This window comes from Alexandromys fortis, unplaced genomic scaffold (assembly GCF_014885135.2).
Source record: "Alexandromys fortis isolate MF-2015 unplaced genomic scaffold, M_Fortis_MF-2015_v1.1 scaffold_351, whole genome shotgun sequence".
In the NCBI taxonomy this organism is placed as follows: domain Eukaryota; kingdom Metazoa; phylum Chordata; class Mammalia; order Rodentia; family Cricetidae; genus Alexandromys; species Alexandromys fortis.
This window is the reverse complement of record NW_026068251.1, coordinates 585971-600667: the sequence shown is the minus strand read 5'-3', so window position 1 is coordinate 600667 and position 14697 is coordinate 585971. Positions and strand designations below refer to the sequence as shown.

Here is a 14697-nt window from a genome sequence, read left to right as displayed (position 1 = left end):
TGTACTCATTTTCCAGAGAACTATGGCATGTGTAACACTGTCCCCCAGCATGTGAAGACTGATAAGGAGTCTCGTCAATGTAATGAGCTTGGCAAAATGCTTCGTGACCCCTCCACATGTGTACTTTATAGGACAAGTGAAATTGCAGAAAACTCTAATAACTACAGATGCAGTAATCAAAGAGATGCCTCTGATTTATCAAACCCAGATAGACATGAAAGCGTGCACTCTGGAGAAGAACCTTGCAAATCTAGAGACTGTGAGAAATCTTTAAATTTGTGTCCCAACATTACTCAAGATCACAGAGTCTTCACTGCAAAGAATGAGCACAGGCAGGGAGAATATGACGACTGTTTCAGCTCTGCTTACAGTCCTATGCAGCAAACAATCTATATCAGAGAGAAACCATTCCTGTGTGAGGAATGTGGGAAATGCTTCAATACTGCCTCAAACCTCAGTGTACATCAGAGAATTCATACTGGAAAGAAGCCCTATAAATGCGATATTTGTGAAAAATCCTTTGCCCGCTGTTCAAACTTTAAAATTCATCAAAGACTTCATACTGAGGAGAAACCTTACAAATGCAAAAAATATGAAAAGTCTTTTACTGGAAAGTCAAATCTTAAAGGGTATTACACCATCCACACTGGAGGGAAGCCTTATAATTGTGAGGTATGTGACAAATCCTTTCATATCTCATTTCTTAGAGCACATCAGAAAAAACATATTGGAGAGAAAATTTGCAAACGTAAGGAGTGTGACAAATCCTTTGCCTGTAACTTTTATTTAAAACACAGCAGATTGTTCCTAGTGAAGAGAGACATTATTTTAGTAAAAATTGTGACAAATATTTTACTAGATGCTTCTACTTCAGAGCACATCAGAAAATTAATAGGCAGAGAAACATACCATTGTGAATAATGTAATGTACCGTTTATCTGAAATTCTCTCTGCTTACGAATCTCAAGAGCATATGTAATAGAAACACAAAGATAAGAAACTTGTGAATGCCTTTAATAAAGGTCTAAATCTTTGAAAATATCACAGGGTTTATATAAACATTAAATCCTACAAAATATTGGAAATTTTTTTATGTGTTTATGTTTGTGGTGACAATGCATTGTCAGTTGTGTTGGGTGGGTTACTTAGTCTAGGGGTTGTAACCCACCCTGCAATCAGTTACTCCAGGGTCACGGAGGGGTGCTATCTGGAAGAGAATGAGCTAGAAAAGAAGGAGAAGGCCATGCTAAGTTTGTCACAGCCTCCGTTTATTAGGGACAGGTTACAGTTTATATAGGGTAAGGAATTGGAGGAGGGGGCACAGGGGCCTGGACTCTTGTCACGTGGTCCAGGTCACATAGGCCAGGAGGTTACATTCTGGTCAGGTCTTGTAGGCCAAGGAGTCACGAGTTGCCACACCTAGTTCCCAGTTCCCTGGATAGCTGGAATGTGAGGTGGGTTCCACTAACAGATAGCTCTCCATTACAGCTTAATTGGGTATGGGGCAGGTTTTGTCAATAGAATGACTCTCAACACAATTGTAGGTGTGGGGTTCTTTGCAGACTCCCCAAGGCGATGGTTCCTGTAATGATTTTTAGGAGGGAAATGGCTCCTGACTATGTATGCATGTAATCTGTATACCACATGTCTGCCTGGTACCTGGGCATACAGGAGCCCAGAATAGGACATCAGATCCCTTAAAAGTGGATTAACAGTAAAGCGTGAGATAATATGTGTGTTGAATTAAACCTCGTTTTTTGGAATAGCAACCACTGCTCTTAACCATCTCCAGTCCTCAGAGGAACAAGGAAAATCTTCATGAAATGTTCTCTTTTCCTGTCTGTCCCTGGGGAGGTGTGAAGCTTCCATCATCGTGGACCTAAGATAATTCAGAACCTCACCAATGTACATCCCAATTATTTAGTTCATTTCTGTCCCTGAATTTTGACTGAGCTGTGAATGGAGGTGGGATTCCAGTTTCACTAACTGAAAATGCTTCCTAAATATTCTAACATTGCATGACAATTGGAGAATCACTTGTTTGTTTTCTTTTTATCTACTGTGTACAGTACTGCGTTAGAAATCCATATGCTTTCTAAAGAATCTCTTTCTCATGTGCAGGGTCAACTGATCACCCAGACCTGCTCACCTTTGGAGCAGAACAAAAAACCCTGTTAAATGGAGAGAGATGAGACAGTGTCTAAGGATCCCGGTATGTTGCAGGGTTTGGTGAAGGAGTGGAAAGGGTTTCAAGTGAATGTGGACTTGGGACACAACATCAGTTTTGACACATTGTTTCACTAAAAATACTGGAGACTTCCATCCACTGAGAATGATCTCATGGTTATCCTAATGTAGCATCCCTTTAATAGGTATAAAAGGTATGTTGAAAGGAGCTGTTCTGCAAAAGAATTGATACTAGGAGGCAAATAAAATTTTATTTAAGTATGCATATGAGTGATACTCTCCATATTCATGTACGTCACTGATCATGTCATACAAATATTAAGTGAAATTCATTTCTGTGGTTTTAATGTGTTATATAAAAGGATGAAAATTAATACCTCTGGGTTTGTTTTCAGATTGTTTTGCGCTTTGGTGTGCTAGCACATTCTCTACCTTTTAGTGTAGTACGAGGGGAGAGCGGGCTGTGTCCCGCCCGGTTCCTGGCCTCCCAGCTAGCTCATACCCGAAATAATTACACAGAAATTGTATTAATTAAATTACTGCCTGGCCCATTGCCTCTAGCTTCTTATTGGCTAACTCTCACATCTTGATTCAACCCATTTCTAATAATCTGTATGTCACCTTGCCATGGCTTGCCGGGAAAGATTTAGCATGTTCTGACTGTGGCGACTCCATGGCAGCTCTCTTTGCCTTCCTTGTTTCTCCCAGCATTCAGTCCCCCCCCCCCCCCACAAATTTCTGCCCTATCAAAAGGCCAAGGGAGTTTCTTTATTTGAGCAATGAAAGCAACATATAGAAAGAAGAACCTCCTACACCATTTTAGTGTTAATGTGTTCATTCCTGAAAATGATGTCAATAGAGGTTTGATAAGAATCAGGAAGTATATTTATAGACTGTTAAACTCTGTCTACACTGTCTGCCCATTGCTATCTGCTATTGTCTGTTGTCATGATAATTCCAAGTGGTTTTCATTACTGTAATATAATATACTGGCTTCTCATTGGTAGTTTTGTTGAAAAAAAAAATCTATGGCTCTTTTATGGACCATTTTATCTGAGAGTATTAATATGGTTGACAGTCATTTTCTCCATAAACTTTAAATGTGGTTTCATGCTCTCCTGGCTTTGAGACCATTGACCAGACACCTAGTAGTATCCTGGTTCTTGGGTTTTTTCATGTGGTTTTACGTTGTTATTGAACAGCTTTCCTTACTAAATTTTGCTTTTCCTGTTTGACTCCTTTATATGAAAGGGCAGCAAGCCATCTATTCAGCAAGCCATCCGTTGTTCCTGAAAGAGAAACTCAAAGAGGAGAAACAAGAAATGGCTGATTCTCCGGGACATGTGTTCCAGGTCATGGGTCATGTCAGTTTTTTTCTGGAAATGTTATATTTTGAGACATTGATTTTCTGCTTCTGCTACTTTTTTAACTTTATTATGAAAAACAGTTGCAAACAACAAAAAATTCACATTCTAAAATTAACCAGACCCCAAGACTGTACAACTCTATGTGCTTTTATTGGGGAGAGAATCTTTGGAACCTTACACCAACTATCATGTTTCAGTCCTGAATATATTTTGTAATAATTATCTTCTACCCTGTTCCCCTAAAAGTGTGACAGAATTAGAACTAGAAAAGCAATTATTTTTATATCCTTTTTCAAAGCTTTTGTTCATTAACTGCATGCAGTCCTATCTCAGCACCTGATATTCACCCTGTTTTTGTTCTCTTAACTGTTCTACTGTGTCACTGGTACAGATTCTCTCCCATTCTGAGGGTGTCTGAATGATCTGCTGATTGTTTCCTTTCATGTACACAAACTTTATTTTCACGTAGTCCCATCTGTTTATACTTGGATTTTGTTCCTGTGCTGTTAGTGTGTTTACTATTCAAAAAGTTATCTATAGGTACAATATTTAAAAGCGTGTTTCCTCATCACAGATTTTCCTTCTGCGACTGGTACAGTCTAATCCTGCATGACACAAACACAGCATCCATAGCAGATAGCCATGTGCAAACAATAATCTGTTTTTGGTTTCATGAATATTGCTTGTAAGAGTATTGTGTAAATCCTGTTTCATAGAGTTAGGACGTTCATTATAGAGTGACTGTTAGAAATCATTATTTGAATAGTGGTCTTTACTCATCCACTTCCAAATTTCCTTAAATCTCCTTATATCCATAAAGAAATATGTCTGGTCAAACTGCGCTTTGTCTTTCAGGGTCTGTTGACATTCTGCGATGTAGCTGTCAACTTCTCCCAGGAGGAGTGGGAATGTCTAGACTCTGCTCAGAGGGCTTTGTATGTTGATGTGATGTTGGAGAATTATAACAACCTGATCTCTGTGGGTGAGCATAGTTTGCTTGTAGAATTCCTCACTCAGGTTTTCTGTGTCCCTACTTTATAGTTGTAGGCACTCTGATAAACTGTCATGGAAATAAGAGAAGACTATGGAAAGTTTGGTAGTAGGAAAAAAACTTTTTTATGATCCCTGAAAAAGAAAAACTTTGTTTTTTTAAGTAAGCCTTTACTCTTAATAGGAATCAGGTTTTCTGAACTGTACTCTTCATGGCTGTTCATTAGTAAGTACAAACACTATGAACCTGGGATTGCATTAAACATTTTTCATCATTATCTGAGGACATAAATATTTAAAAATAAAGATGTGCATTCTAAATATAATCCCAGGGACTAATTACTGATTTCTCTAATATTTGTTTCATCTTCCACAAAGGCTGTCAGTCTGTTTTTGTAAGAATCTATATAATTAAGGTGAAAAAAATATGTCGACTACTGGGAGCTCTATTCAAAATAGTTGCAGACCGACTTAACAGAAAAATTAGAGGCAGTAATTTATCAAATGTTTGATTTGGAACAAGCTCTAGTAATCTGAATTGTATTTTTTGTAGAGAACTATTGGATATGTGATCCTGTCTATCAACATGTGAAGAATGAAAAGGATTCTTGCCAGTGTTGTAATGACCTTGTCAAAATGCTTCATGACCATTCCAAATATGCACTTTATAAAACAAGAGAAGCTACAGAAAACTCTAATACCTACAGGTGCAGCAATCACGTTGATGCCTCTATGAACTCAGCAAACCTAGATAGACATGAAAGCATGCACAGAGAAGAAGAATCTTATAAATCTAAAGACTCTGAGGAGTCTTTAAATTTATATTCCAACATTTCTCAAGATGAGAGCCTGTACACTGCAAAGAGAGAAAACAGACAGGGAGAATATGGTGACAATTTCAACTTAGCATACATTCTTTTGCCCCAAACAATCTACATAGGGAAAAAACTACACCAGTGTGGGCAGTGTGGTAAATTATTCAATTTCCCCTCAAACCTCATTATACATGAGAGAATTCATACTGGAGAGAAACCTTACAAGTGCAATGTTTGTGGCAAATCCTTTACCAATTGCTCAAGTCTTGAAAGACATCAGAGAGTTCATACTGGAGAAAAGCCTTACAAATGTGAGGTATGTGACAAATCCTTTACGGTGATCTCAAATCTTAGAATACATCAGAAAACTCATACTGGGGAGAAACCATACAAATGTAGAGAATGTGACAAATGCTTTACCCAGAGTTCACATCTTAAAAGACATCAGAGAGTTCATACCGGAGAGAAACCTTACAGATGCAAGCTATGTGACAGATCATTTTGTAAGAGCTCAACTCTTCAAGCACATCTGAAAAATCATTCTATGGAGAAAACTTACAGATGCAAAACCTGTGACATATACTTTACCCGGTATTCAAATCTGAAAATACATCAAAGAATTCATCCTAAAGAGAGAACTTACCTTTGTAAGGAATGTGGAAAATATTTCACTAGCAGCTCATATCTTAAAGTACATCAGAAAATTCACAGTGGAGAGAAATCTTACAAATGCAAACACTGTGACAAGTCCTTCACCCAGTGTTCAACTCTTAGAACACATTACAGAGTTCATACTCGAGAAAGAAAGCATATGCAAAGAATGTGAGGTTTGCTTTACTGATTGTTCAACTCTTAGAGCACATCAGAAGATTCATACTGAAGAGAAAAACACTGTTGTAAAGAAGATGACATAGTATTTATATGGCAATACAAATCACATCAGGGGCTGGAGAGATGGCTCAGTGGTTAAGAGCATTGCCTGCTCTTCCAAAGGTCCTGAGTTCAATTTCCGGCAACCACATGGTGGCTCACAACCACCTGTAATGAGGTCTGGTGCTCTTCTGGCCTGCAGACATACACAGAATATTGTGTACATAATAAATAAATTAAAAAAATCACATCAGTATACATGATGGAAACATAAAGGTAAAATTGTAAAAAGCCTTGAAAGAATCTTAAAATCTTAGGAAAATATTAAAGAGTTTATATTAAATTAAAATCCCACAATTCTGTGTGAAAAGCTTTTAAAAATGCCGCGAGGGGTGTACCCCCACACTGAGACAATGGGGATGTTCTCTTATCTTTGGGCTGAGGAAGGAGGGGAACTTGGTTGCTGGAGGGGGAGGGGAATGTTATTTAGACTGATAGAGTGGGATCTTTTGCATTTTGACTGAATGCATTTTTACATTATGATATAGTTACATGCCCTTAGGGGCTAGGGAGTCTAATTTGGTGGTTTGAAAGAAAATGTCCACCATGGTGAGTGGAATTTTAAGGAGGTGTGGGGTGGTTGTGGCCTTGTTGGAGGTAGGGGTCACTGGTTACAGGCTTTGACTTGTCATGTGCAAGCCATGCTCATTGAGATAGTTTACTTCCTTTTGCCTTTGATTTGTTACAGATTAAAGACAGCTGACCTCATTTTTCTTTTTAATTAAACAATGTTAGATTTTGATCACATTCTCAGCTAGAGATTAACTTATTTGGGTGGTTTTTCCTCAAGAACATTGTGAACTACACATTATAAATTGTTTTTGTTGTTCTGAGAATTAATTGACCATAAGATGTTTTGTGATTTGTTAACTCTCTGTTCATAAACATCTACCATTCCCATGAACATAAAAATATCTGCAAAATTCCACTCTTAAATCACTTTCTTGCTTGATATAAAGAAACTACTCTTGCCTTTAATCTGGGCTGTTTTTATTATCCTACTATGGGAGACTGAAAATAAGACCCAGCCATTAATAAATTTTTGCCTTGCAATGTCTTGGCGTTTGCTCCTGGTTTTTGACACTAAAACAGGATCAAAATGTAAAGACTCTTAACCTCCAGTACATTGTCTTCCTGAATGCTGCCTTGCTTCCACCGTGATGATAATGGAGTAAACATCTGAACTGTAACTGAGCCACCCCAATTAAATGTGTTATTCATCTTGAATCCCAGCAGCACTCGGGACACAGTGTTGGAAGACTATGAGTATGAGGCTAGACTGATCACATACTGAGTTCCAGGACTGGTAGGACTACATAAACCCTGTCTCAAAAAGAATCATAAGGATAGAATGTAATATCAAAATTTTGACAAAGTCTTTGTTTTTCCTCTAGTTTTGTTGTACACTGAAAAGGCATGCTTTTGACACCATATAAAAGTAAACCATACCTTATTGTTCATTGGAAGTTCCACCTCCAAATACATTCAATTTGACTATTCCTTTGCCTAGTACTGAAACAGTATACATAGAATTTATCATGAAAGAAAACCCATAATGTTCCAATAAATTTTCATCTTTTATTCACCTTCAAAATCTTCAAACTATAGTCAAACCACACAAATATCAAGACGAGAAACTGTAGGGTTAAGATGCGCATGTGACAACATGTACATGAATTTATTTAGTTTACAAATGACCAAGATCGGGGCTGGAGAGATGGTTCAGTGTTTGTTCTTCCATGGGTCCCTGGTTTCATTCATATCATTTAACATGGTAGCTCCCAACTATGGGACTTGTACCTGAGGATCTGGTGCCTTCTAAATTATACACATAAGCCGGGCAGTGATGGCGCACGCCTTTAATACCAGCACTCGGGAGGCAGAGGCAGGCGGATCTCTGAGTTCGAGGCCAGCCTGGTCTACAAGAGCTAGTTCCAGGACAGGAACCAAAAGCTACGGAGAAATCCTTTCTCAAAAATCCAAAAAAAAAAAAAAAATTATGCACATAATTCATTTATATACTCCATAGACATGCAGGCAAAACACCCATACACATAAAAGTGGGACCATCCCCCAACCACGATGTAATGGTAATAGCCTCATTCTTCCAGAACTGTTTGTTCTCAGTACTTTTTGAACAGCAATTTCAGTGCATTATTTACTGTCAAATGTATGGGGAGGCTTCCTTCACTAAAGTTGATTGTACAAATCTTAATGAGGATGAATTATTCAATAACAGATTAGTAATATGATCATTAACAAAACGTTATGTTCTGCCCTTGAACCAGTAATCTCAACCCATGATCTACCATGTTTGCTGTTTCAGGCAAGAATTCCTTTCTGTGGAACTGGAATCAGTCCTATTGAGATTAAGGCTGATTATGCCCATAAGCAATTAATTGTGCCAGTATTACCACTGCATGCATCTTATGTTGGTTGTTATTGTAGATTGCAGGTTATAGTGGTAAGATCATTGACATCCTTTCCCTGACTGGAGCCCACACAGGACCTTGCAGGGTTACAATAGCCAGCAGAGAGCTTTCCTTCACAAGTTCAAGATGGCTCTCTTGCAACCAAAACTTTGGAGTCTTCAGCACCACCATGTACTTAGTGACAAAAAAGCACTGACAATGACCTGTTTTGCTTGGCTTAACAATGGGGACCAGTAAGTCCTAGGCAGATAGACATTAGCTGCTGGTTCAGAGTTTCATTTAATAGTTCTGGTGTCTGGGAGCAGGACTATTTACCCACGTGGAAACTTCTGTTCAAATTGTAAAATCATATTTACTTACATAAATTACATTTAACTTGTAAGACATATTCCATGAGACTACTTCTTATATCCTTACTATTGATGTACAGACAAATCAACTCTATAAAGAAAAAGGTGGCTCATTGGTTTACCAAATTAGAATTTGTTGTCTTCCCAATTTTGGCTTGTCAATGTTTCCTTATTTATGATAAGTAGATGTTTGTCATTGTTTGCACAGGAATAGTATTACACATCAATTCTCTAATTAGGTCACACTATTTATTCATTAAACATCTAGATTGATTTCAGAAGTTGATTCTTTAGTTCTCTCTCGCACAGCAGTGTATTAACTTCCTTTTCCCACATTTATGCCAACATTAGTTATTTCAAGGCCTATACAAGGACAAAAAAAAAGCCTTTTCTGGAATGAAAAATACTTTGCTCATTGCCTGCTTGCTCTCGCTTTGCTAATACATCCATTTCTTCAGTGGCATTGGAATTTCAGCATGTAGTGTAAACCAGCTGAGACAAGCAGCCTTGTAGACTGATCAACTACTGGATCATTTGGCTTTCTGTTCACAGTCAACCATTGTTGGGTTAGCTGGACAGCAGCCTGTAAGCCATTCTAAAAAATACTCTTTTATTTATCAATATATAGAAGGATATGTAACTATAGATCCAGAGAGAGATTTAGGGGGCGGATACACAGATTTATTTTATAAGTTAGGTTATTCTAGCAAACCCCTACTAATACAGATTTGGGTACCAAAAGTGACTTCTTAAAATACCATAAAGGGCAACAAAGACCTCAGTAATGAAATTGACTGGCTCCAAATATGAATAAAGTATACAGGTTCCTAATTGTGCTCTGGTAGAGAATCTTCCCTTCAGCAGTCATTAGTTGCACAAAATCAAACTGGGACCCTCATTATAAAATGGGCTGTTACTGCATTGAAAAGTTAAGTTTCAGCCTCAGAGGTGTCGTGGTTAATGTGTAACTTGGAATGGGGATGTGGGATAGGATCCTATTGAAGCTGAGAACTTGAAAACTCAGATTCTCAAGGGCTTATCTCAGCTGAGGAAGTAGTACCCTCAGCCCCAACCCCTTAAAACATTGCCCTTTTCATCTTTCACTTAGGAAAGTAATCCTTCAGTATTTGGCAAACCAGGAGTGACTTTCTCTGAAGAATATGCCACTGAAGACTATCGATGTACTTCAAGGTTCACCAATAATTGCCTCTAAGCTTAAAACCAGACTCAAGCAAAGCAGGTTCCTAGAAGGGTGATAGTGTAGTCCATGAACAGCTGTGCTACACTTCTAAACAAATTAATGATTTTGTTAATTCATTCAAGCAGAAGTCTGGTGAATATATGTGCTAATGAATTAATTTTATGGGATAATAGTGGAAGGAACATATAGCTAGATCAGGCAGAATATTTTGATATGGACCCCCTGAATGGAGATGGTTGGCTGAAGCATTTGTCAAAAGATATCCTACTGGGAAAGAGTTGGAGATGTCTGATTTCCCTTGGATTAGTGTTGATGAAGGGCTTTTAAGGCTCAAGAAAATTTCAATAGTAGAGTGGATGTCTTAGGATTTCTCTTACTGTGAAGAGATACCATGACCATGGCAACTCTTGTAAAAGAAAACATTTAATTGAGATGTCAGCTTACAGTTTCAGAGGTTCATTATCATCATGATGGGATCTTGATGTGCAGGTAAACACGATGCTGGAGAAGGAGCTGTTACATGTTGCTATGCAGGCAACAGGAAGTAGACTTTCTCACTGGGTGTGGCTTGAGCATATATGAACTATCCAAGCCCACCTCTACATTGATAACACTTTCTCCAACAAGACCACACCTAGATCAACAATATCACACTTCATAGTAATGCCACTTCCTTTGGAGGCCATTTTCTTTCAAACCATCGCAGTGGGTGTGCTGTGGAAACCAAATCCCACACCAAGGGAAGGCCCAGAAGGCATGCTCTTCACAATTCATATAAAATGCAAACAGATGAGAGGGGCACCAGCACATTTTAAAAGCTTTGTTGCCCCCCCCCCATTTTTTTTATTGTTCCAGGCCTTAGGGTTGGAGATGTTGCTGCTCAATTCAATGAATTAAATACAATAGGTTGCTCTTAAAAATAGGGCCCCTGAGATAGGAGGGACCAGATAGCAACTCTAAATCACCAAAGGCAATGTGGTTGTGGTTATTGTAATAAGCAGCACGGACAAAGCTTAGACAATTATGAACATTTCCGTAATTGCCTAGCCAGTGATGGTTAGCATGGGCAAAATGAATTTTATGGTGGCATGACTCATATGGACTTTTTGGTACTAACTATTAAGTCATGGTGTTTCCAGGCACCAACTAGACAAGAGGCATACTAAATTTGTGTTTGCTTTAAATAAGCAGAAAAATGCTCAAGAATCTTTATTTCCATGTGTTACTCCAGTCTAATAGCCAAGTGGCCCAGAAAGCTGCTCGCTTCATATGGGGTAGGGAATGGGAAAAGGCTCTTCAACAGGTTCAGGCTGCTGTGTTGGCTGGTCTATAACTGGTGTCATAGGATCCAGCAGAACCAAGAGTACTTGATTGGGTGTCAGTGGCAGGTAAGGATGCTGTTTGGTGCCTTTGGCAGGCCCCCAGAAATGAATCACAGATGTAGTGATTAGGTGAGCAGGTTTTTGGCATAGAAGTGAAGGAAGTGGATGATATCAACCACTCCTATGAGCTCCTTAAAGTTCTTGACCTCAGCTATGATGGGCGCTCGAGTGGTGATGACGAAGAGGGCATCCCCAAGATAGGCCTCCTGGTGCTCATCCTTGGTGCCATCTTCATGGAGGGCAACCGTGCTCCTGAGAAGAAGATCTGGAACATGCTGAATACGGTTGGCATATTTCCTGACCAGCATGATTTCATCTGTGGGAATCCCAGAAAGTTCATCACTGAAGAATTGGTTTCCGAGAAGTACCTGGAATACCAGCTGGTACCCGGCAGTGATCCTCCATGCTATGAGTTCCTGTGGGGCCCAAGGGCCCGCGCTGAAACCAGCAAGATGAAAGTCCTGCAGTTTTTCTCCAAGATTGTCCGGAGCAGCCCCACGGCCTTCACAGCTCTGTATAGGGAAGCCTTGAAGGATGAAGAGGAGAGAGCCCAGACCGCCCTTGCCTCCGTGTCCAGTCCTGTTGCCCCGGAAGACTCAGGTTCCGCGGACAAGCCCAGCAGCTTCTCCCGCTCTGAGTAAATTGAGGCTGCTTTTTCACACTGATTAAAGACAACAGTCAGGTATTCGAGTAGAAGAAAGTTCGGGTTCTTTTTCTTTTTGTTCCGTCTTAAAGGGTTTATTAGCTTCAGAGTCTCCATTCATTAACTGTGGCTCCCACGTTTGTTTCAGAAGAAGTTCGCTGCTGTGAAAAGCGTGTTGAGGACATTCTCAGCTTTGAGGTCTAGAGGAAGATCAAAGAGCATTGCAACAGAGCTTTCCTTGGACGTGTGAAAGATCTAAAAAAATGACAGATTCTGTTGTTCTTGTAGTCTGTTTTGTGAAGCTAAACATGTTCACCTCTTACTTGGTTGATTTACTGAACAATGTATGTGCAGTTAAAGGTTAATAAAGGGCACTGCCCTGTTTTCCAAAAAAAAAAAAAAAATCCATTTTGGCTCTTCATATACACTTTCGTTTGGGGTGCCTTTGGAGCCTCTGTGACCAATAAATGCTAGGCAGAGCCATAGACAGAATGATCTAACTGACTTTTTAGGTCTGGGACCACATACCGTGCTTATTTCCTGCATCTGGGACAGCAAAAGTCTCCGCTTTCACCATTGCATTTAAACAAAATTGCATTTTATCTTAAAAGCACCTTTAGCATGAGTTGCAAAAGAAAAAACTTGTTTTTGAGTTAGTAAAATGACCATCTAGTGACTAAAGTAGTATAGGGCGGAATAAACTCTGCGCTGGGCTGTTAGCGATGTGCTAACATTCTGGAGACACTTTTTTTTTTTTTTTTTTCAAAATCCATGTTCCTAAAAATGCCTCTTCCCAAGGCACAATTGGAGTGTTTGGTTTTGGCTTGTCTGTGTTGACGATGGGACCCTGACATCTGAATTTAGTCTTTTAGAGTTAAGTCTGTAACCCGGGACGCTGTTAGTCAAGTCAAGGTTAGGCTGCCCATCGTTTATTTGGAGGGTTCAGAACGCCGTGTGGGGGTCAGATATTGGGGTGCAGCGTCCTAGTAGATCCAGTTTTGGTCTAGTCAGGCAGCAAGCATTGGGAAGCTGTGCAGAGCAGGTCCAAGGCAATCTGACAGCTGGAGCTTGTGGAAGGCGAGAGTGGGAGGGACGGTTCAGTGTGGCTGGAATGCTCACCTTGAAACAGAGGTTAACCTTTGTTTAGGTGGGTGTAGAGGAAGCTTGGAGAACGCGAAGGATTAAAGGAAAGAAGCTAAAACACCCAGTGAGTGAGTCCAGGAAAGTTGAACAGATGCGTCAAACTCAGAAGTATCGAGTACCCATTCTCTCTTGTTGCTAGGGGGCCTGCACAGTGGGGAATCCCGTTGTGCAGACCTGGATACAGAGGACATTGTGGCGTGGCGTGGGGGCACGAACCCCCCCCTCCGCCCCCGAGTTTCAATCGCCACATGGGACAGCCTGGGAAAGTCACCAGTCGGCGGCGCTGCGGTGGTGGAATCACAGACCGGCTGTGCTGGAACCTCTAAGGTCAGAGGAGCTGCAGGACGGGGACCCAGAAGAAAAGGGACCAGGGGTTTGATCAGTTTCTCTGCTGTTTATAAAGATGTCGGCTCTCAAATTCTGCTGTGGATGTCTTACCTTTGTTGTAAAATTTAGATCATGTGAAATGGACTAATCCCTTTTTTCATTGACCTTATGATTGCCAAAATATTCTTATAAAAATACTCTTGTAGAATATTTAAATTTATCTGTTGATATTTGCTGACATAGTTCTCATTGGTGTGTTGGAAAAAAAAAACTTTTCACATTTACAATCATCCACTCGAACTTCTGTGTTCCTTACTCCAGAGTGTCGCATAGAACTGGGAACTTGGCATTTCTGGAGAGCTTTTAGATATTAGTCTTGAAAGGAATGCCCTCAATATTAATTGAATCCACACATAAATGTATATGTAGTGCGTTTCACAGGTATGGTTTTAAACAAACATTTAAAAGTAAATTTTTTATCCACCATTAATTTTCCATCTGAGACATATACACTCTGTGATGTAAATAGAGCATTCTGAAAAGTGCCTTTGGTAAGACTAGTGACAAACCCTTTAACCCCAGCACTGGGGAGGCTTACACAGGTGGATCTCAGTGAGTTGGAGGCCGATTTGATCTATATGACGAGTTCCAGGACAGAGCTACATAGTGAAACCCTGGCTCAACAATCCATAAAATAAAAACAAAAACAAAATGAAAGAAGAGAAAAAGAGAAAAATGTATCTTCTTGTGCTGAGTTCCTAATGTTGGAATTTAGAGCCTGGAAAGTCACAGTCTGGAGTTGGAGAGTATCATGTCACAGTATTTTTATGGTTAGAAAGGACATAATAAAGCCAAGGGGCAATAGTGTCACATGTTTTAAATCCCAGCACTCTGGAGTTCCTTGCCAGCCTGGTCTCCAGAGTGAGTTTA

At 39.7% G+C, this 14697-nt stretch overlaps 2 protein-coding genes and 1 pseudogene across 3 annotated transcripts in view; all 3 read left to right on the top strand.

The window, feature by feature from the left end:
* LOC126494175 (zinc finger protein 54-like) overlaps positions 1-14697 on the top strand; it is a 227931-nt gene that overhangs the window by 25567 nt on the left and 187667 nt on the right. The window lies entirely within an intron of this gene.
* Positions 525-7346, top strand: LOC126494192 (zinc finger protein 54-like; annotated as a pseudogene).
* On the top strand, positions 8945-13882 carry LOC126494170 (melanoma-associated antigen B18-like). The gene is made up of 2 exons (XM_050131406.1): positions 8945-8954; positions 11724-13882. The coding sequence occupies exons 1-2, from the start codon at positions 8945-8947 to the stop codon at positions 12293-12295; spliced, it is 582 nt and encodes a 193-aa protein (XP_049987363.1). The 3' UTR covers positions 12296-13882.